At 35.1% G+C, this 24,443-nt stretch overlaps 1 protein-coding gene and 1 long non-coding RNA gene across 5 annotated transcripts; both read right to left on the bottom strand.

The window, feature by feature from the left end:
• Positions 1-325: 325 nt before the first annotated feature.
• Positions 326-7,732, bottom strand: LOC148266695 (uncharacterized). Its single transcript, XR_015817781.1, has 3 exons — positions 1,828-7,732; positions 1,669-1,749; positions 326-1,573 (listed from the first exon to the last, which is right to left on the bottom strand). It is a non-coding gene; the product is annotated as an uncharacterized LOC148266695 (long non-coding RNA).
• Positions 7,733-10,177: 2,445 nt separating this feature from the next.
• LOC110826266 (uncharacterized) lies at positions 10,178-17,918 on the bottom strand. Of its 4 annotated transcripts, none has more exons than XR_015817778.1 (6): positions 17,198-17,918; positions 16,480-16,703; positions 16,283-16,366; positions 15,796-15,917; positions 15,377-15,550; positions 10,178-15,070 (listed from the first exon to the last, which is right to left on the bottom strand). XR_015817778.1 is itself a non-coding variant. In XM_088215772.1 (3 exons), exons 1-3 carry the CDS (start codon positions 17,288-17,290, stop codon positions 16,321-16,323), a joined length of 363 nt encoding a protein of 120 aa, XP_088071898.1. In that variant the 5' UTR covers positions 17,291-17,918; the 3' UTR covers positions 16,020-16,320. The 4 variants fall into 4 exon arrangements, 1 of the variants encoding a protein (XP_088071898.1); XR_015817780.1 differs by having other exon boundaries at positions 17,211-17,918; XR_015817779.1 differs by lacking the exon at positions 10,178-15,070 and having other exon boundaries at positions 15,183-15,550.
• Positions 17,919-24,443: the final 6,525 nt, after the last annotated feature.

Here is a 24,443-nt window from a genome sequence, read left to right as displayed (position 1 = left end):
AAAAAAGTTCAAACATTAGCATACTTCAGTATGTGTTGGGCTCGGATTTGTCTTGTAGGACTATACTTTTTGTCCATTTTTAATTTATTTGATTAATATTTTAGTTACTTATATTAATCAGTCCAAAATACTTTTGCTAAAAATATCATTGATCTTCGGTAACATTTTGCCTGATTTATTTTTAAAGATAAAAAAGTAATAAAAATGTTTAAAGAACTTTTCCAAAAGGAGTATTTATTAAATTTTTAAAGTGGTACTGTCACATCCCAGACCCAATAATGAGGCGTAAAACTACTTATACCATTCATCGAACAATGGCCCACAAAACATGCATATACACAGTTAAAAAATTTAACATAAAATCTAACAGCCCATGTGATACATACAGGGGTTATATATAAAGAACATAAGGTCAAAATTTAGAGTTTAACAAAAAAAAAACGAAATTTCTAGAATATGAACAAAATATTCATGAACTGAAATATTTTCACAAATTCTACTCGTCCGACAACGATTCTGACTCTTCTCCTCTAAAAAATATTAGGGTAAAATTTAATGAGTTTCACCAACTCAATAAGTATTTTCGTTCTTTCAAACCCAGATTAGACATCATGCAAAATACACACCATGTGGCATATGCAGTGGTAATATTTTCAACACAAAATTTATTTATAATTTTGACCATTTTCTAAACTTGAATTTACTTATTAAACACAATTATTTCGGACCTTCTGATTTCACTTGTTTCTGATCAGATTTCTTAATTACACTTTAGTATCATTTATAGCATCAAAGTATCATCACATACACTCGAAAGAAAATATATATACTCAAAAAGTCATCTATAGGATTTTATCGCGCGATGCTATTTATGTCATCGTTGAGGAGAGACAAAATGGATCCCTCCATTGCATGGATAGCACACGCACAAAATCTCACATTGGCCACAGTACTTACGTTTGCTAGGTGACCCACGCTCACAAATACCTACCCACGTCTAGACTAGGTTTCAAACTCTATCTATATGCAGGTTCACCATACCCGCTGAACTTCAGCCACTCACATACATTCCCCTCCTCGACTAAGACTAAACGAGAAAGTATTTAGGGTCCATACACTAGTCACTCACATGAGCTCCTTTTTCGATTTCTTATTTACTTCCCTTTTATTCTATTTTTCTTTTAATATTATTTAAGTTAATCATTTAATAACCATAATTAATTCACTTCTACTTTTATTTATTTTCTTATGTTATTTTTTTTTCTCAACCTTTCACTTTATTGGTGGTTTTTTTTCACTTATAATTTTATTTCTTATCATAAATTCAAACATTTATCAATCCTTGATTTTTCTGAATTCCATCTCCCCATAATTTCCAAACAAGTTAGGGTTCACTTGTCATAGGTCCATGTTCTGTTCTTCATCAAAGAATCAAATTAGTATCTGTTCTATATTAAAACACACAAAAATTCAAGAATACACATGCATAGGCTTTCAAAATCCCAATCCAAGTTGAAATAAGGAAATACTTACCAATGTCCCTCAATAGATTGTACTCCACTTGATCAATGGCCTAGAATCACCATACATAAGCATAATTAGATTTAATTGACAAAAATGAATTAAACCCTAGAAAAACTACTAACAGTGGTCGTTTTAGGTAATTACCACGACAATCTCGTTCTTTGGTATTTTGTGAACCACCACTTCAGCTCCTTACATAGGTGTGGACGATTTGGTTCCAAAAATCTATATATATACACATACATATGTATTAGCATCCGTGTTCACCAAAACTCAACAACGAGGAAGGAAAAGGAAGGTTACCGGATTTGGTTTAGTGCTGTGAAGGCCAAATAACTTCACGTTTCCTAACTTACACCACTGGAGATGATTTTCAATTTTTCCAAGAGGACCGTCACACTCACCATGGCGAGGTGAGCAACTTAACTCCCGAAATCTACACACACATACATGAATACCCATTTTCGTCAAGAACTCACACTGAAAGAGGAAAAAGAACGAACTTGATTTGGGTGTGGTGCCCCAAAAACCCAAACAGCCTCTAGTTCAACTCTTACCTTCCGGAGGATGGTCTCCTTAGTTCCCCGAGAGCCCTCCTTGTTTGTTTCAAAGGTGTGATGATTGATTTCACACCTACGTGCCGATTAGTGTGAAATAGGAAAAGAGAATCTCATAAGAAATAGAAAGGATGAAACTTGTCAATTTTTATACACCGACGTTGTGTGCAACACGGCCTCATAATTCGTTAGCAACATGGTGTTTCCCGGCTGCAATTCCCTTTCCTTCCCTTCGATTTTCAATCTCTACGACACCCCTTTCTTCCTCTTTAACCGCGTTTCCTTCTCTCATTTGGGTTTCCTTGCTCGTCTCTCACTCTCACTTGGTGTTCTCTTCTCGTTCTCAACCCGACCCTTCCTCAATCTTGGCCTCCTCTCTCACCCGATCAACTCCTCTCCTCCTCTCTCATTTCAGCTCTCATTTGCTGAATGAAGGAGAAAACCCTAATTGTTTCTTTAAATACCCATTTCCCTAGTCATCTGGTCTTGCAAGATTCAATCTGGACCACTTAATGGAATGAAATTTCAAGTCGTTGGATCCCTCAGACGGTGCGATCAGGACCATCCATCTCCTGACTCGTTTTGCCCCCTTCCATTCTTATTTAATTATGTTTTTGCTCCTTTTTTTCCCACACGTTTTCGTTTAGGTCCTTAAAATTTATAAAAACTCCCTAACTATGAAAATGTCCTTTATTTAAACCTTAAGTCCTAATTTAATTTATTTATTTGCACCTTTTTATTTTAGGGACCGGATATTACAATTCTCCAATCCTTATAAAAATTTGGTCCTCCAAATTTGATACATCTTTAAAGTAAGTAAGGATATCGAGCTTGTATCAAGTCTTTAGTTTCCCAAGTAGCTTCTGCTAGTGAATGATGTTGCTAGAGTACTTTGACCATTGGAATAGTCTTGTTCCTTAATACTCGCTCTTGTCTATCCAATATGCCTATGGGTACCTCTTGATAGGACATGTCTTTCTCGGTAGGAATATCTTCATACTGAAGTACATGAGATGGATTATGGTGATACTTGTGTAGCATGCATACATGAAACACATAATGGATATTAGCTAACTCCGGTGGCAATGCCAGTCGGTAAGCAGTAGTCCCAACTCTTTCTAATATTTCGAACGGTCCAATGAAACGAGGGCTTAATTTTCCTTTCTTCCCAAATCTCATAATGCCCTTCATTGGTGACACTTTTAAGAACACATGGTCCCTTGTCTCACATTATAACCCCTTTCTACGGTTGTCTGTGTAACTTTTTTGTCTACTTTGTGCTATTTGAAGATTTTTCTTAATTAGGACAATATTTAAAGTAGTTTCTTCGACTAATTCAAGTCTAATTAATTTCTTGTCTCCAATCTCTTCCCAACATATAGGAGATCTACAAGTTCTGCCACACAGTGTTTCATACGGAGGTACACCAATATTGGACTAATAATTGTTATTATAAGCAAATTCGATTAGTGGTAGATGGTCATTCCAATTTCCTCCCATCTCTAGTACACAAGCCCTAAGCATGTCTTTTAATGTATGGATGGTTCTATCCGTTTGGCCATCTGTTTGTAGGTGAAATGCCATACTGAAAAATAATGTGGTGCCTAGAGCCTGCTGAAGATTCGTCTAAAATCTAGAGGTGAAACGAGCATCTTGATCTGAAACTACTGACACCAGAATGCCATAAAGTCTGATCACTTCTTTAATATATAGCCTGACAAGTTTGTCTAAAGGGTCTGCAGCTTTTACTGACAAAAAATGAGCTAACTTCATTAATTTGTCCACTATCACTCATATAGTATCATGGTTCAACTTGGTCCTAGGCAACCCATCACAAGGTCCTACTTCTATTTTGGAATTTATAGGGGTCGGAGTAATCCCCCTGACTTTTGATGTTCAGTCTTGATCTTATTACAGGTAAGACATTTATTAACAAATTCAGAGATATTTTTCTTCATTATATTCCATCAATATCGAGGTTGCAAGTTTTGATACATCTTGGTGATGTTTGGGTATATGGTAAATCTAGAGTTATGTGCTTCCTCTAGGACGAGTCTCTTCAAGTTTGGGTCATCATAAATGAATAGTCTTCATCTGAATCGAAGCAACCCATCATCATGAACTCTGAAGCCAGGTCATAGACCTTGTTCTATTTCTTTCCTCAAGATCCCTATAGCAGAGTCAACTTCTTTAGCATATTTAACTTTCTAAATCAATACTGTCTCGATTTTTAAGCTGGCTGTATACATTATCCATTTCTGAATGCCCAACTGTAACTCTTGTAATGTTTTTAGAGTTTTCCATTCATAAGCTATTAGTTTTGCTATCATACCGGAAGTCCTGTGACTCAATGCATCAACCACTATATTTTCTTTTCCTAGATGGTAGGATATTTTGTAATCATAGTCCTTAAGATCCATCCATCTACGTTGGCGCATGTTCAATTTTCTCTACGTGAAGAGATATTTAAGACTATTTTGGTCAGTATAAATCCAAAACATTTTTTCATACAGATAATGACGTCAGATCTTAAGAGTGTATACAATTGCAGCTAATTCCAAGTCATGAGTTAGGTAATTTCACTCATGGTTCTTCAATTGTCTTGACCCATATGCAATGACTCTACGATATTGCATTATGACGCATCCTAAACCCTGACCTGATGCATCAATGTATATTGCATAACCTCTTAATCCACTTGGTAAGGCTAATACTGGAGCGATCACCAGTCAATTTTTAAGTTCTCTAAAACTATTCTCACAGTTCGTAATCCATTCAAACTTAGATTCTTTCTTAATAAGTTGGGTAAGGGGTTTTGCGATCTTAGAAAATTCCTTCACGAATCAATGGTAGTACTCAGCCATACCTAGAAATTTATGGACACTTTTCACATTGGTAGGATGTTCCAATCCCATAATAGGCTCAATTTTTGTCGAATCTACGGATATTCTATCCTTGGAAACCACGTGACTTATAAAGGCAATCTATTCGAGTCAGAATGCACATTTAATCCATTTTGCATATAACTTCTCTTTCCTAAGGGCTTCTAGAATATGTCTCAAGTGTTCTGCATGTTATTCTTGACTATTTGAATAAATCAATATATCATCAATAAATACAATGACGAACTAATCTAGTTAGAGTTCAAATATTTGATTCATCATATCCATAAATACTGATGGTGCATTTGTCGACCTAAAAGGTAAGACTAAGAACTCATAGTAACCATATATGGTTTTAAAAGTAGTCTTTAGGATATCTTCAGGTTTAATTTTCACCTAATGGTAACCGGATCATAAATCAATCTTGGAAAAGACTTAGACCCCTTGCAATTGATCAAAAATATCATCAATCCTTAGTGATATTTGATCTTGATAGTGACTTGGTTGAGTTCTCTATAATCAATGCACGTTCATTTAGTTTTATTTTTCTTCTTTTGTGAATATCCCAGGAGTACCCCAAGGAGAGACACTAGAGTGGATAAATCCTTTTCCTCAGAGTTCTATTAATTATTTCTTTAAGTCTTCTATTTCAGCTCTTACTAGTCTATAAGGAGTAATAGAAATAGGTTGAGTACCTGGTTGTAGGTCAATAGAGAATTCTATTTCGCGATTAGGAGGTAACCTTAGAAGTTCGTCAGAAAATACATATGGATATTCTCGAACTACCAATACATCATAAACTAATCTCTTTGTTTTTAGTACCTAGCACGTCAATCTCCACACGTTAGGTTTAATAATTTGTATAACTTAAATAATAACATAATATTAATAACACCATCTTATTACGAAGTAAAAGTTTCTTCATTAGGGATATTAAATATAACCTTCTTATTACGACAGTCTGGGTTCGCATAATAAGCTATTAACTAGTCCATCCCTATAATTACATCAAAATCTCCAATATCTAAAAGTATTAGGTCTATCTTTAGTTCCCTCCTAGCTATCTCTATTTTACAATTTTTATATATAACATCAGAAAGTAATACATTCGTACTTGGTGTGGATATCATTAAAATATTCTTCAAGTAAATAGGGGTAACACTCAATCGTGGTGCTAAAATGTGTGAAACGAATGAGTGTGTTGAACCAGGATCTATTAATACCTTAGCTAAATTTTTAGAGACAAAATACATACATTGGACAACATTTGGATTCGCTTCAACATCTAATGCAGTAAGGGTATACACTCGTCCCCATTTTGGAGCTTTCATCTGTTCCTATATGAGCAGGCAATTACGAATCATATGTTATCGACTACCACATTTAAAACAGGATCGAGTGACATGATGGCACAACTGATTGCCATGATTCTTCTCGCAAGTATGATAGGTCGGCACCTTACTAGGTACTGATGGTGATCTAGGAGATATTTTTATTGTCATTCTAAGCCTTTTATCTTGTGAACCAAACACTGGAGTTGGCCTTCTCGGAGGTACAGAAGGTCTAGAATTTCCTGCTCCTGATGATGAAACCCTAAGTCTGTTTTCCACTATCTCTACTTTTGCCAAGACTTCATCATAAGTACTCAGTTCTAAAACTGCAAGAGAATCTTTAATTTCTGGGCGTAGCCCCTATTGGAACTTCCTTGCCCTCTGTCCTTCATCAGTCATAATTGCTGGAGCAAAGCAAGTCAATTCCGTAAACTTCCAAGCATACTAAACTACTGACAAGTTTCCTTGAGTTAGCTGCTTAAATTCCAACTCCTTCTGATGTCGAAGTCATGTAGGAAAATATTCAGTGTTGAACACCCTCAGAAACCCTTCCCAAGTGATGGGAGCAGGTAAAGATACTTATAATTTATTTGCCTCAAAAAGTCATATCTGAAAATTATAAACTATACATTTTTTTGAAATAAAAGAGAAATATTATTATGAATAATAGTACCAAGAAGGTACCGCTTGTATACAAAATAGATTTATATCTCAGTCAAGTGGTTGATGACCATTCTAATATCGTTCCAATCTTTCATGTCATGACCCAATAATATTGAACCAAAAGTATTAACCCATCTATCTCTAATTTTTACAAATTCAGTTTCTATGTTCTCAAAAACTCTCATATTTCTTTCCTTCCACACAACCTAAAAAATAGAAAGTGGAATTAGGAACAATTGTCTATTCTTTTTGCATATACCTGAACAAGCCTATAACTCTTTGCCAACAATGTTTGCACTGATCCAATTTAACCCTAGCATCCCATAGACTGTCATCCAAATATTATAAACAAACGGGCAATAGAATAAAGTAAGAGATGATTGCATGATTCCTCAGCACATGTTGTTTATCCTTTTCAATATATCAGTAGTAAGGATACTTCCTTTAGCAGCTTCCTAAGAGGAGCTTTTGACTCCATATCTGCCTATATGGTGCTGACAGCAAAACATTATCCCCTTTCTTGCAAAAGAATTTGTAATATGACTTTACCGAGAAGCCCTTCTGCTTGTCAAGCTTCCAAATCCTACTGTCCTCACTTTCTGTCAGCTTAATATTGGTCAAACAGCCAAGCAAATTGCAATATTCATCCACTTCCCTATCTGAACCTTCATATCTCTTTTAACACTCACATTCCAACCCCCCCCTTTCCCCACCCTCAAACATTTTCTCTCTTTAGCAATGGAGTAAATGTTTGGAAACCTATCCTCACCCAACCATTCATCCTGCCAAAAACAAATCCCCCTCCCATTCCTAATCTGCCAACCGACACAATTCAAAAATGCACTTCTCCCCTACTAATTTTTCTTCAAAAGACTCATCCCATATGGTTTATATTTTCCCCTTCTTCCCCCATCCCTTTCCCAATTCCCTCACCTCACCTCCACCACCCTCCTCCATAATTTTCCATCCTTATTACCAAACCTCCACAACCATATTTGCTTTAGAGTGCATAATTCGTTGCCACAATAGATTTAAGGCAAATATCCCCCTCCACTAAAGGTTTCTTCGCCTCACTCCATCTCACCAAATGATAACTCATATTCCCCTCATCATCAACCCAAAGGAAATTGCATTGGATCCTTTCAAGTTTATTCACAACATTCATCAAAATAGTTAATATGGAAAGTTAGCCTCCCCCCTTTAGATAAAAAATTCTTCTTCCAGCCTACTAACCTCTTCTCAAACATGTTAACAACGGGTTCCCAAGTGCTAGCATATTTATATTTTACACCAAGAGGAAGCCCAAGATATTTTATTGGTAGCGAATTAAACTTGCATCCCGGAACCTCCGCCAAACCCAGCTCATCCCTCCTATCACCAATTCTGACCATTGCTATTTTTTCCATGTTGATTCTCAAACTGGACACCAACTGAAAACTTGATAAAATATACCTTAAATGTAGCAAGGAAGACAAGTCAGGTTCACAAAAGATAAGGGCATCATTCGCAAAGAAGAGATGGGACACCTTCACCATGGACTCCTCCATACCCACGGATATACCTCAGAAGATTAAGTTCACCACCCCTACCTATCTATCTACTAAAAGCTTCCATGACCGTAAGGAGAGAGGGAGAGAGAGGAAGGGAGAAAGAGAGAGAGAGAGAGAGAAAGAGAGAGAGAGAGAGAGAGAGAGAAAGAGAGAGAAAGAGAGAGAGAGAAAGAGAGAGAGAGAGAGAGAGGAAGAGATATTTATAAAGAGAGCGAGAAAAACAGAGAGAGAGAAGGAGAGAGAGGGAGGGAGAGAGAGAGAGAGGGAGGGAGGGAGGGGGAGAGAGAGAGAGAGGGTGGGGGAGAGAGAGAGTGAGAGAGAGACAGAGAGAGTAAGAGATGGTGATGTGAGCAAGGAAAGGGGAAAAAAAAATCTTATCCTTTAAAGAGAGAATCAACCAAGAAAAGGGGGAAAAGAAATTATGGGCTGCTATCAAGGGAGCCTTCATGGCCAGCCTTGAATTATAATAAATCTTCATTTTAAATTACTCATAATCTCTTTTAATAAATAGGAAAAACCATATCAATCCCATTTAGGAATTTAGACTTTAATCTTAATTAATTTCCTAAATCACTCATAATCTTTTCTAATAAAAAGAGAAGACCATATCTATCCTAATTAAAATTTAAACTTTAATTTTAATCAATTTTTTATGTAATTACAATTTTAAATTAGGAGATTTTATTACCTTTTATACACATGGCCTAACCTATAAATAGGTCATCAAATCTCCATTGTAAGTATTCAAGTATGAGAATAATAAAATTATGAAGTTATAGTTTTCAACTAATTAAGTTTCTTCAACCTTATTGTTGAATAAGAATTGATTTAACTTATTAAGGTAAATTCTTGTAGTGTTTTATCAATTTTCTTTCAAATTGATTTTTAACTTATCAAATTCATACTTGTGGCATTTTTAATCAATTCAAACCATCCCAATTATCTTGATTAACATTCACATGTTAATTGTAAGTCAAGTATGCAGGGTTTGTTTGAGAGTTTTGTGATTCTGAATACTGATGTTATATGCGAGGTTGTTGATCATGTTAGTTGATCCTAGATTCTGCATCAGATTGAGAGAGAGAAATGGAGAGGGAAAAAGAGGAGGAAGAGAGAGAGAGATAGAGACAGAGAAAAAGAGAGACAGAGAGAGGGAGAGAGGGGAAGAGAGAGGGAGAGAGGGGGAGAAAGATAGAGAGAGAAATAGAGAGAGAGAGAGAGAGAGAAAAAGAGAGAGAGGGACAAAGCAAGAGACAGAAAGAGAGGTAGAGAGAGATGAAGAGATAGCAAGAGAGGGAGGGAGAGATAAGGAGAGAGAGAGAACGGGAGAGAGAGAGAATGAGAGACAACGAGAGAGAAAGAGAGAGAGAGAGATAGGGAGAGGGAGAGACAGAGAAAGAGAAAGAGAGACAAGGAGAGAGAAAGAGAGAGAGAGAGGGAGAGACATAGAGAGAAAGAGAGAGGAGAGAGGGAGAGAGACAGAGAGAGGGGGGATGGAGAGAGGGAAAGAGGGAGAGGGAGAAAAAAAGAGAGGGATAAAGGGGGGAGAGAGAGAGAGAGAGAGAGAGAGAGAGAGAGAAAGAGTGAGTGAGAGCAAGGGAGAAAGAGGGAGAGAGAGTGTGAGAGAGAGAGGGGAAAAAAGGGAGAGAGAGAGTGAGAGAGAGAGAGAGAGAGAGAGAGAGAGGGAGAGGGAGAGGGAGAGGGAGAGGGAGAGGGAGGGAGAGTGAGTGTTGATATGAATATTCGGTTGCCTATAATGTGATATTTTTCCTATATGGCTCTTACTATTAATTTTTTATTATTATTCAAAATCCCTATTGTAAGAAAAATTTTCTTATTTGTACTTAAGAATTTTTGTATATATATATATATAAGTCATTTGTAACACAAAAAACATAGTGAAAATAAAATAAATATTTTTTCCTAAATTTCTACATGGTATAAGAGCAAACTAAGGGTATTTTATGGTACATTTTTAGGGTTTGTATCAAAACCCTAAAATCTTTTCATTAGCCACCCAAAACAGAGGGATAGTCTCACCAGGCGACTAGCTGCCTTACTCTAGTGACTATCTCTGCCTACCCAACCTACCTGCTCCACCGGACTTCAGCAGTTCAAACGACATTTCGTGCGTAGCTCTCTGGTTCGCGTTCTCAACTCATCTGGTTTGCGTACCATCTGCTCCTTCGTGCACAGCCCTCTACTTGCTTTGTCCGCCTATAGTGGTTCACATGGCATTTCACATGCAACCCTCTACTTTGCATTCTGATCCATCTACTTGCAGCTATTCATGCTACTTCCTTCTCTAGTTCATGTTTTGAGCTACTCCGTTCACGCAAGACACTAGTTCGCACATGAATAGCATTGCAGATCCGACTTTGCCGCCTGACCTGATCAATTTTCTGGGATTCGTGTGGCTGTGTGTGATTGTTGTCCTCCCAGCCATGCATGGTCGCGATTTACCCTCCTTTGGCATGCAAATAACATCTGTTTCTGGAGCCTAAGTGCGTTGTTGAGGTGAACCGCTTCCAAGCTAATATGAGTCATTTTTTGGAGCCAATTTGAGCTATTTTTGGAGCTGTTTTTGCTGTTCAATAGATCTGGTTCCAGCTTGTAGCAATTTTGACATCCTTGATAGTGACAGGAGTAAAGAGATTGTTGGTTCCAAGTTCGGGTTACCCTTCATCAACTATTATGATGTATGTGAGTTAGTTAAACATAAGAGTTCATGTCATGTGAGTAACCATAGAAGTACTACTCCTTTTATGACCATTCATTCTGATGTTTAGGAATCTACTCAAAATACATCTTTATCTAGTCATAAATGATTTATTATTTTCATTGACTGCTGTAGTAGATTAACATAAATTTATCTGTTGAAAACTAAAAGTGATGTGTTCCTATACTTTCAGTCATTTTATAAAATGGTATGTACACAGTTTGATGCTCAAATTAAAATTTTAAAAGCAGACGATGATACAGAATATATGGATGATAGATTCTACACCTACTTAGAGTCTAATGGGATAATTCACTAGACACGTTGTGTCAACACCAATGAACATAATGAGGTTGCTAAAAGAAAAAATAAACACATAATGAAGGTTACTCGATCACTAATGTTCACCATGAATCTACCTAAAAATTATTGGAGAGATGCTGTTCTCTCAGTTGCTTATCTTATCAATAGAATGCATTTATGAGTTCTTAATTTTAGAAGTCCTCTAGAAGTTTTATAAGGTACAAATTCCTATATTGTTGCCCCCAAAGTGTTTGGATATATTTGCTTTATTCATGCTAGAAATGTGGGTAAACTAGAACTTAGATCTCTCAAATGTATATTTGTTGGATATTCTGCTACTCAAAAGAGTTACAAGTGTTATCATCCGCCATCTAGAAAATAATTTGTGACTATGCATGTTATTTTTAGAGAATCTGAACCACACTTCAACTCTACCCAAATACTTCTTTAGGGAAAGAGTGAAATAGAAAAGGTGATGCCCAGTTTGGTCACTCTTGACAGTCATATTCAGGGGGAGAATTTTATGACAGAATATCATATTCAAGAAAAAAATGTGGATGACTGGATAAACCAAACTTGAAGAGGTATTCAAGGAGAGATAAGATAGAAAAAACCATCATGCAGTCTATCTCAGGTCAAAAATCTTTTTCAATTCGTAAAGATACTGGTGAGTCATTTTTGCCTTGTGAATTATTTAATAAACTCATTTCTCTTAGAAAAGGAGTCAGAACTTGTAATAAATATTTTATGTCTAAATTTATCTCTTATTACTCTCTATCTCCCTCCTACAAAGTTTTTGTCTTATATATTTCCTCCGTGTCTATTTCACAGGATTAGAAAGAAGCTCTAGGAGATCCAAATGGAAGGAATGATTGAAGAAATGAAAGTATTGGCAAAAAATGAAACATGAGAACTTGTTTCAACCCTACAAGAAAAGAAGATGGTTGGTTGCAAATGGATGTTCACTGTAAAATACAAAAAAGTATATGGGTCGATTGAAAGATACAAAACTAGACTAGTAGTTAAAGAGCATACTCAGACCTATGAAGTTGACTATCAAGGAACCTTCGCACCTGTCATAAAAATGACCATAATCAGAATATTACTATTATGTGTTGCTAATCTTGATTGGAATTTATACCAGTTTAATGTAAAAAATGTCTTCCTCCATGGGAACTTAAAGGAAGATGTATCTATGAAAATTTCACCTGGATTCGGAGATGAAAGAATATACGAGAAGGTCTGCAAATTAAAGAAGGCATTGTATGGATTAAAACAGTCTCCAAGAGCATAGTTTGAAAGGTTCAGAAGAGTTATAATCTCTTTCAGATATCAGTAAAGCAATGTTGATCATACTCTGTTCATCAAACATTGTGAGGGTAGGATCACTCTTCTCATTGTTTATGTAAGATGATATTGTAGTGACTGAAAATGATACAAAAGATATGGTTCAACTAAAGGGACTTCTTGCTCGAGAATTTGAAATTAAGGATTTAAGAAAATTGCAGTACTTCTTGAGAATTGAGGTTGCCATATCTAATAAAGAAATTTTCATTTTTCAAAGAAAGTATATTTTAAACTTATTAGAAGAAATTGGAATGATGGATTGCAAGCCAGTAGAATCCCCTATTGAAAGTAATCACATACTACAAACTGGTAGTGGTACATCAGTTGACATAGGAAGATATCAGAGATTGGTTGGAAGATTCATTTATCTCTCACATACTAGACCAGATAAAATTTATGTAATTAGTCTGGTGAGTCAGTACATGCATGATTCTCGCGAAACTCATTTACATGCTGTCTTTCGAATATTACAATATCTGAAATCTGCACCAGAAAAAGGTTTACTCTTCTCTAAAAAGGGTCACCTTAAGATTGAAGCATTTATAGATGTCGATTGGACTGGATCTCCAGATGATAAAAGGTCAACTACTGGTTACTATACATTCGTTGGTGGCAACTTTGTTACATGGAAAAGCAAGAAGTAGAATGTGGTTGCCCATTTTAGTGCTAAAGCAGAATATAGAGTAATGACTCAATTGATATGTGAATTATTATAGTTCCAGAAGCTAATGAATGAATTAAAATTATTTAAAGAAGGAAGTCTATCATTGTTTTATGATAATGAAACAACCATTAATATTACCCAAAATCCAGTTCAAAATGAACAAACGAAATACATTGAGATTGACCGTCACTTCATAAAAGAAAAAGTGGTTTATGGATCCTTATGCTTATATAATATATCTTGTAGCAATTAAGTGGCAGATATTTTCATTAAAGGAGTTTACAATAAAATTCTTCAGAACTTGATATACAAGTTGGACATGTATGATATTTTCACACTAACTTGAGGGGGAGTGTTGACATGAATATTTGGTTGCCTAAATAATGTAATATTTTTTCCTATAACTCTTACTATTAATTTTTTATAATTATTCAGAATTGCTATTATAAGAGAAGTTTTCTTACTTGCACTTAGGAATTATTGTATATATATGAGTCATTTGTAACACCAAAAATATAGTGAAAATAAAGTAAACATTTTTTCCTAAATTTCTACAAAGAGAGGGGGAAAGAGAGAGAGAGAGATAGAGAGATAGAGAGAGGGAGAGAGGGATAGAGATAGATAGAGATTGAGAGAGAGAAGGGAATGGGAGAGAGAGGGATAGAGATAAACAGAGAGAGAGGATAGAGGGAGTGAGGGAGAGAGAGAACGAGAGAGAAGGGGAGAGAGAGGGAGAGGGAGAGAGAGAAAAGGAGAGAGAGAGATAGAGAAAAAGGGAGAGAGAAAGAGAGAGAGGGAAAGAGAGAGTGAGAGAGAGGGATAGAGATAGAGAGAGAGAGAGTAAGAGTGAGAGAAAAAGTGGGAGAGAGGGAGAAAGAGAGAGATGCTATCTTTTACCTTTCTAAAATTTATATATTCCCATGAGCAATTACAATTGACAGTTATCTTTTGCCTTTCTACTATCCAGACATGTTTCCAAGGGTTTATCTTTCTCAGGGAGTTAACATAATGGATAAAGATGTCTTCTTCTATTTTTAAGGATGCCAACTTATTCAACTCAATCTCAATTGGCATATATTTCCTTATGTTGGTTCAATGCCTGACAGGTTTGGTCATGTTCCCCAATACACTTGTCTATTCTTATCTCGAAGGTTTTGAGGGTATTATTTTACTTTGTTTAGGAAGCTATTTTAGGAATATGATTTGATTATAATCTTCAATAGATGATAACATACCTCCTCTTTGATTCTTAAATGGGAAGATAATTCTTACAATCGTGTTGTCTATTTTTATACTTTGAACCAGTCCTTAATAGAGTGATAATATAGTTTCGACAACTTTATTTTCTCATAAAGCTTGTTCTCAAATCAACATAATGGTTTAGCTCTTCCAAACATATGCGTGATTCCTATGATCTCAAAATCTTAAGATTCACTCTTCTAAGTCATAAAAATATCGAATCTAAATACTATCAATAAGATATTTACTCGTAATCTTTTATCTCCCAATGTATCATGTTTTAATCGAAATCTGCAAAAATGAAAAGATTATTTTGTCAGCCATAAAAGTCAGTACCAACAAAACCCCAAAAGAAGTATGCAGTCCATACAAGTAATACTGGGAATGATCAACCCATGCATGCTTTCAGGGATATACAAGATTGTCATAATCTTTTTTATATCATATGGAGTTGTAGTAAGAAAGCTACACAGATGGACTATTGCTAAGTTGTTACAGAATTTTAATGATCATAGCTTTTTATTACCATCTCCAAAACAAAAGCACAGCAACATTATGGTTGAACTTTTAAACGTATTTGTAGATAATAAAACAAACCTTCTGAATCTACTGTCTTCACAGACAAGGAGGCTAGTTTAAGAGAATTCATCTCAGTTTTCACTAGTGAAGAAACATATTGAACATATTCTGCTCACTCTTGTATGTTCATTGCACCTCGTAATGAATGAGTGCTCCTAAGTTTCCACCTGGGTATTATTCGAAGTTTCCTCACTGAAATAATCCAATAGTAATTGAAAGCATGAGTGAACTTTATGACATTTTAATCCCTTTTCCTAATTAATTTTAAACCAAATCTAAATATATGTATACTAGATCTAAGTACATGCAAACATATATATCCAAACCAATTTTCAAGCAAGAAACTTAGTTATAAAGAGAAATAATTACAACAGGTGTCCATAAATGTATAAATGATTGATACTTGAGATAACCACTATCGCACAAAAATGTCTTACCTTCCACTCTTATTTTTCCAACCACCTTCTTTCCTGTCGCTGCGCACATTTGTTCTGAATGCTTACCAGTCCTCAATTCTGTCATTTGCATGCCTCGAGGTTGGAACAAAAATTTGTGTAATCTATATAAGAATATGAGAGACCACCGTTTAGACTTAACCTAGCCATACAAGTTCAATGAATTTCATAAGCAGGTAAGCATCAGACAACCTACCCAAAGGCACTTCGCAGAAGAAGGTTATCAAGAAATTTTCTTCATAAAATACATTCAAGGTATACCAGTTTAAACCGTTTAAATTAGCACTGAGAAGCAAAATTACATTCAGGATCTACCAGTTTAAGCCGGTTAAATTAGCACTGAGAAACAATGAGCACTGGTAAACATCAGATTTTCACTTGTGGTAACCGTATCATGCTCTAGTAAAATAAAATCAGACTATAAAAGTGGGTCGACTAGTGCAAATTGAATTTCAGATGCATAATACACCTTGTATTGTAGCAAGGTGAATGATCCAGGCAGCTTTGCTAATAATGGATTTGCACTCCTCCTTCAATTGTGGTACTTTTTGTACTGCAAAAGGCCAATTCAATAAACTTAAACGCCTGGAATTAATGGCAAGTCATAAACAAAAGGTGCTAACTGTGCACTGTACTGAGCACGGAAGAAAAAGAGCCAACTGTCACCTCTCGCTACCAGTGTCTTTTAAAGCTTGCATCTTGCTATCATCTGCTGAACATTCTTTCCTACCATCAAATTCTGATTCTCTCTCCTTGGAAATTCTTACTTCATGTTGCTCAACTTCTGCAAAGCTCTTCACTTCTCTTTCAGTCTCAATTATAGGTGGTGCACTTGGTGTACCCATATGTTCTACCTCTACATGAATGCTTTTAGAGTCGACAGGAGTAACCTGTACAACTCATCAATTTCCAGCACAATGAATTATCTTAAAAATAAAGCTTTTAAAAGATTGATATAGTTCTATAGGAAACATCAATTTCAATTCAACACCAAGATCTTCTACTTTTAAGTAAGCCAAGAATTCAAGATCCCTATAAAATTACTACCAATGTCATACTTGTCATAAAAACCAACACTTTTAGCACAATCCTTTTCAAGGATTGATTGGATAACAAGGTTAAGATGAGGGCAATTCCCATCTTTACAATTCATAGTATAAGATCAGGGTGTTCAAGATCTTATTTGTCTGGGAAGGAATGTTTTACAGACTAAATAATAAATTGGACACCAAATGATAATATAATGTATATATATACGTATTATATATATGGCAACTCTGTTATTTTACACTATTGATCACCAACTGCAGTAGTTCATGAGTCAAATTTTAACGTCTATAAAAAAATCCATGTATCTTTTTCCTTATAAAGTGTAGAAAGATACCAAAATTCTTAACTGGGCATTGGGTGATTGAACTCCTTCTCCAAGCCGAGCGCTACCACCTGGGAACAAATTCTTGATGGCAAATTTCCTCATCCCCAACTCGCCATCTGTTAATCTTCTGTTACTGCCAGGGATCTCAATCCTCAAATTCTTTTCCTTCAAGAACCCTCCATTTAACTTTGACCTATACTTGTTACCAAGAACCTCCTCTTCATCATTATCCTGTCTAGGTCCCAAAACCTCCTCCTCCTCTTCTTTACGCACAGAGAAGCTACCACGGGCACCATCAGAAACTGAATCATCACTCTCTTGTCTTCATCATCGAGGCAAGAAGCCGCAAGGCTGTGAGGAGTTAAGAAGGCAAAGTGGAATCTCAATGGTGGCAGCCCATGAGGAGCCATGAAAGCAGTGGGAGTATTGTAGGAAAGAGAAGATTTCAGAAATGTATCAAGAGGTAGATTCTTGTTAAAGGGAGATCTAATGCAGGGTTCTTGATCCGTATCCGTCCCCTTCTTGATCCAGTTGATTGCATTTTCATCTGAACCCTCCGTGAACATCTTTACACTCTCTACACTATTTTTACAAATTACTCAAGCACAGCAAAGAAATCAAGAACTTGAATTAGTTAAAAAGACAAAGATTAGGCAGAGAGAGCGAAAGAGAAGAACTGGAAAGGGAAACTGAGAGAGAAGAGAAGGGAGCGGAGCGGATGTTACGAATTGGCAACGGCTAGTTTGACATATATAAATAAATAAATAAATAAATAAAAGAACAGCTGGAGGCGGTTGTCCAAACGCACTGCCACTATACGTCTATACCACCACGCGCGGAAAAGGAAGTTTATTTCTTATCTATATTTATATATCTTTATATTTTCATGTATAAGGAGTATGTCAATTACTTCAAATTTTAAATTTTATGGAATAAGAATTAAATACAATTTAAATATTATAAAATTCTAAATCAATTTAATGTGCAATTAATTTTGTTATTTTTGTTAATTTTTTTATTTAATATGTGAGAATAGAAAGTGAGTTTGTCCAATTAATATATAAATAATATTAAATCTAGTTAAATGTCATTACTTTTTTTTATATATTAGTTAATCAATAATTAAGATTTATCAATTAAACAAAAATAAGTATTTCGTATTAAAAAATTGTAATAGTCATCTAAATTATCATTTTTAATTATTAATTTAAATTGTAAAATATTTCTTATTTGGAACAATATTTCAACTAAATTTTTACATTAATTGTTTCAAGTGCAAAACTTTATAAAGATTAGAGTTAAAAAAAATTTATGTTAATTGCATGGTACCACATTCTAAAATAAAAGTTTAAACTATCTCATTTGAATAAATATTTATATTATCATAATTTTATTACGGTCACAAATTACAATCATACATTTATTTACCAAGTTTAAAGTTATAAATATTTGGATTATTTAAATTATTAATTTTTATTAATATTTACTAAAATTGCCTATCATAATTTTGATATTATATTATCTTAGAATTTATTGAATTAGTGTGTGCTCTTATGTCATTTACAACTAACCAGTAATGATTATTTGTTATAGGAATTCTGATAACATTAAATCAAATTCAATAATTTTGATACGAATAATTAATGACAATCAATAACCATAAAAAAATATAATCATTTATAATCTTTAAAATAGTTAAGATGTCTATTAATAATAAAATTATCGGTTGTCTATATATTTATCTAATAACTAGTTTATTAGTATTAAAAAATTAATATTATAAAATATATAGATAAACTATTACAAAAATTATAAACATTATTGATATAAAAATTATAAAATGTTATGTTAAATTTAATACTTATTTAATATCTTTATTTAACTGAGTCCTTTGACTGTTTTGATCATACAGCCAAATCCAATAGGACCCATTAGTTCAATTTAATTTTAAGAACTATGATTCAAAAGCATAAATACAAATCATATTCATTTACTTACCAAATACATACTTGTGTTTGTATACATAATATGTATATACACATACTCGTATTATTATTTTTTTAATCTTCTTCCTATTTGTTGGTGTAAGGTGCTATAGAGGAAAAGGCAATGAAACAATAAAATAGACTGGAACAAAAAGCTCCTCTTGTGTGCGTTGGCTACAGGACAATTCAGAAATAAACCAATCCACAGTACAATTATACCGCCTTCCATTCTCCAAATTCATATTTAGTTACCCCCCAATTATCAAATATTTACACAAATTGCCACAAATCCACCAATTATTTTTCATTGTCGCACTGCAAATACGTACTGATGAAGCAATAGTGTATACATGTAGAACAAGAACAATTATGGGTGCAACTTAACCTTAGTCCTATTACTATATACAAATCGCAAAGAAAGCGAAAGGTTAATTAATCCCTTGATCCAGAGTTGAGTTAGTTAGTCTCCAAGTAACCATAGCAGCAGCTTCACTGGCTTGTTTCGTCGGTTTCCTTTTCGTTTTTATCCTGATATGTGAGTATATCTCACTCTCCACCTTCTCAGATACATATAAAAAATATCCGTTGAGTTTCTTTTTGGCTTCTTCTCTCTTCCTCCATGTTTTAGTCTCACTACTCGCCCCCATGATATTTCTCGTGTGACCCTTCTTTCCTGTTTCCTTAGGATCTATATATATCGGGTCCCATTGCAAAACAGTTTCTCTGGGTTGGTTCCTGGGTTCATGTTTGATAATAGGGTAGAAGAAAAAATGATGGGTACTAATCGAAATGTTGACATGATTCGTGCGGGGATGAAGGACGAAGGGTAAGAGATTTTTGTTAAGGAGAGTCCTCGTGAGGTTAGCAATAGTTGTTACAGAAAGCTTCGTGATGGTCGTCGTGACCAGCTAGATCATGGTGATTCAAACAAATTGCTTTTTCTGCAAGAAACCATGGTGCCTGCAACTCCAGTTATCAAATCCCGAAATGATGACCTTGATTTTGTTCTTCTATATTGATGATGAGGATTCGCAATAGGAGGAGGAGGAAGCTGGCGGTCCTCTAGCTGCCTCCACCATTATGAGACCTCTCCTGAAGTGGACTGGAGAGCCGCACATTCATTTTCTAGGTGCTGTGAAACAACTTTGTGGACCTTTTAGTTAGTAGCCCCAATCTTATCCTCCTACTGACTGATTTTTAAATTTTAATTTTTTTGTCTGTTTCTTTTATTTTTATCTTTTCAAAAACTTAAAAGGCAACTTTATTATTGTTTGAGAAATACGTTTTGTCTTCTACTTCTTTTCTTTTTGTCTTCAGTTCCAGAAGTTGCTACGTTAAATACTCCATTATTAAACCAAACCCATGTTTTTTATCTTTCAATTACAATCACCATTGGTTAATTCCGTTTAATTCCTTTTTGCTGGAGAAAATTAATCCCTAAAGCATGCACAATCACACCAAAGTAAAAGCATAAAGAAAAAAATACAAGTATTTTATATGGTTCGGCAGTGTGCCTACTGGTAAGAAAGAATTCTATAATATAATCTGAGAGTTCATCACTAATAAGTTAGCAATTATATTTATAGAGAAACTAGCAGAGTTTTTCACAAATAAAAACTCTATAAGATATACATCAAATATTTTTCAGGATAAATATAAAGAAAATCCAAATAAATTATCCCCAAAATATAGATAAATATCGCCAAAATTCAAGACACATCAACAAATCTTCCCTTTGGCTTGAATTTCCTCTATCATCAAAACAGTTAACCATCTTGTCGCACCGTCTTGCCAATATGTCCCCACTGGGGTGCTATTGAGTATCACACACTACAACTAAGTTTAGGCCACACCTAAACTTGCTATCTGATCCCTGAACAAAGTGACATAGACCATCAAGTTCTTCACACACAATACCAATCATTTGATCAGCATCTGAACTCCTTGATTCCTGCAAATCAATTGGTCCCGCAACTGACAAGTTACATGCAACCAGATTCTCATACCTATGTGGTTGTCTAATCTATCTTCTCTTCCTACCTGTTGCAATACTATATGGTTGTTGTTGATCAGGTGCGCTATCACATTTTTTATTAAGATCATACACTTCATTCTTTAGACCATTAGACTGAACTTCTAATTCTACTTGTTCTCTGACACCGTGATCTAATTCTGCTATTGTCTTCTCCTTTTAACTATCTAATGAAGCAGACTCATTAAATGTTACATCTCTACTGATAATCAACCTTAGAGACTTTGGATTACTACACCACAACTTATAGCCTTTCACTCTATGTGCATACCCTAGAAATATGCACTTCTTTGCCCTTAGTTCAAGCTTACCATCCCTAACATGAGCATAAGTAGGACAACTAAACACTCTCAACTGAGAGTAATCAGTATGTGACACAGACCATATCTCAAAAGGAGTTTTACTCTCAATAGTTGTGGATGGAGATCTATTTACTAATAAACTAACAGTATTCACAGTTTTAGCCCAAAATTCCTATCCCACACATGAATGAGACAACATGTTTCGTGCCCTATGACAAAGCAATCTACTCATGCATTCTACAATACCACTCATGATTGTAAAATTCTAACCCATTGTCAGTCCTAAGATACTTGATCTTCTTCTCTGTGTGCTTCTCAATCATGGTCTTCCATCTGACAAATGTTAAAAATGCCTCTTCCTTGGATTTCAGAAAATACACTCATACCTTCTTAGAGTAATCATCAATCAATGTCATAAAGTATTTAGCACCACTCTTGGAGACAACTCTGTATGGACTCCATAACTCAAAATGAACATAATCCAACTTACCTTTAGTCTTGTGCACTGCCTTTTTATTGAACTTTACTCTGGTCTGCTTGTCAAACACACAATGTTCACAAAAACCTAAAACTCCTTCTTTATACCCATTCAACAAACTTCACATGCTCAAAACAGATAAGCATTTGTCACTCATGTGACCCAAACATAGATGCCACAATTGATTCTGATTACTGTTTCCTAATGCTACAGTAGCTTCTCCTGAAACTACATTTCCTTGAAGAATATATAATTTAGATTCTAAACTGCCTTTTATGAGTACCTTGAATCTTTTACATACTTTAAGAGTACCATTCTCTGCATGATATTTATAACCCTGAGTCACCAATGTACAAAGAGAAATCATATTCCTCTTCATCTGAATAACATACCAACACTCAATAGTTCTGATGATACTACTAAACATTCTTAATCTGATATTACTAATCTCAGCTACAGATAATGAACTGTCATCTCTCACATATATGGTACCACTTATCTGCTTGTAAGTAGCAAACCAATGGCTATGTAGACACGTGTGGAACGTAGCACCAGAATCAAGAATTCATAAGTTCTTTATATTATCCGAATTCACAGATAAAATTACCCCAACACTGCTATTATCACTATCATCAGAATTATCTCTGTCGACTATATTAGTAGAACTCTCCTACTCCTTTCCTCTCTTTAGTATAGGACAATCTCTCCTAAAATGACTCTTCTCCCCACACTCAAAATAGTTTTCCCTTTTACCTCTAGATTTTGATTTGCTCATTCTCTGTGTCTTTCCCTTGTTTACCAAACCTTCCCCTTTTGTTCTATACTCAATAAAGTTCTTTTGTAATTCTTTCGATTTTAGTACATTGCTAACATCATCTAGTAAAATATTAGCTTTCTCATACAGTAGAGTATCAATAAAAGTCTCATAAGAAGATGGTAATGAACACAAAACAATCAATGTTTGATCTTCATTTTCAATCTTAATATCTATGTTATTCAGGTCCATAATTAAAGAATTAAACTCATCAATGTGCTATTTAATGGTTATACCTTCACTCATTTTGAAATTATACAGCTTTTTCTTCAAATAAAGATAATTCGTCAGCGATTTTACAGAGTACAACTCTTCAATTTCTTTCACGCAGCTGAAGCTGAAATCTTTTCAACAATCTCTCGTAAAACATTGTTATCGACACTCATAAAAATCGCACATAAAGCTCTATCATGCATACTTGCCTTTTCCAACTCTCTCATACCCTTTGGATATCTTTCTTCAATTACCCCCCACAAACCTTGCAGTATTAGGGACAATCTCATTCTAATCTTTTACAGACTGAAACTCTTACCACCATCAAACTTTTTTATCTTATACTTTATGAATGTCATCTCGAATCCCTAGACTATGCACCAAAAAACTAAATAGAGAGAACAAAAACACTATCAGAACGTAAAAAACATTCACAAGGAGTCACTAATGCATATAAAACTACTGAACGGAACCATTGAAACATAGCACACGCCTTCACGTGCCACCATGCTCCTCCACGCGCCGCCACACGCTCCTCCATATGTTGTCACATGGGCAGTCGCCGGAGATGTCACGCGTAGCTGCCGACGACCTCTTACCACCAAAAAATGCATAGAAACGTGCGACTCGATAGATCTGGCACGAATCTGGTGAAAACGCACTGAAAGCACGTAGAGATTGCTGAAAATCGGGTCTCATACGAACTGGGTGCCACCGCACTGGTTCATCTTCTCTGGCGCACGTTCTCCTTCTATAGCTCTAGTTTCGCGTACAAATAGGGAACAGACGTCGCAGATCTGCCTTCAGTTTCTCTTCTCTGCCCCTCTTATTCGAGCAAGATGGTTTTCTTTATGTGAGTCGCTGCACATCCAAGCTTCTTTGTTTCATGTCTGATTTCACCGGTCGCCACTCGCATAATCCAGCTTTTTCCCTCATCGATTTGGTTGAACGGATATGAGCACAAACCATTTCGACCGTTCAAGCCGCAATGTCTACTGTTTCACCCTCTCTGCACGGTTCACCTTCTTCAAGTAAGTAGAAAAAAACCAGATTTAATTTAATTTTTTTTTCTCACTGACTGATATGCTTTTTCTCGCTAACCCAACTAAAACCTAGCTCTGATGCTACTTGTTGGAGAAAATTAATCCCTAAAGCATACACAATCACACCAAAATAAAAATATAAAGAAAAGAACACAAGTATTTTACGTGATTCAGAAATGTGCCTACATCAATGGGCAAGACTAGTAAGAAAGAATTTCACTATGTAATCTAAAAGTACATCACTAATAAGTTAGCAAACCTACTTATAGAGAAACTAGCAAAGTTCTTCACAAATAAAAACTCTATAGGATGTATATCAAATATTTCCTAGAAAAAATATAAGAAAATACAAATAAATTATTCCCAAAACATAGATAGATATCACTAA

Source organism: Carica papaya, chromosome 3, assembly GCF_054855325.1.
Source record: "Carica papaya isolate Zhongbai chromosome 3, ASM5485532v1, whole genome shotgun sequence".
Classification (NCBI taxonomy): Eukaryota; Viridiplantae; Streptophyta; class Magnoliopsida; order Brassicales; family Caricaceae; genus Carica; species Carica papaya.
Note: the sequence above shows the minus strand (reverse complement) of the source record. Positions and strands in the feature narration are given on the sequence as shown.

What these genes read in the sequence shown, in the direction of transcription:
- LOC110826266 (XM_088215772.1), bottom strand. Translation starts at nt 17,290, where the DNA reads ATGAGGAAATTTGCCATCAAGAATTTGTTCCCAGGTGGTAGCGCTCGG. An exon ending in ATGCCCAGTTAAGAATTTTG is followed by an intron (nt 16,704 to 17,197) that starts GTATCTTTCTAC and finishes TGAGTTGTACAG; the next exon opens with GTTACTCCTGTCGACTCTAA. An exon ending in AAAGACACTGGTAGCGAGAG is followed by an intron (nt 16,367 to 16,479) that starts GTGACAGTTGGC and finishes GGCCTTTTGCAG; the next exon opens with TACAAAAAGTACCACAATTG.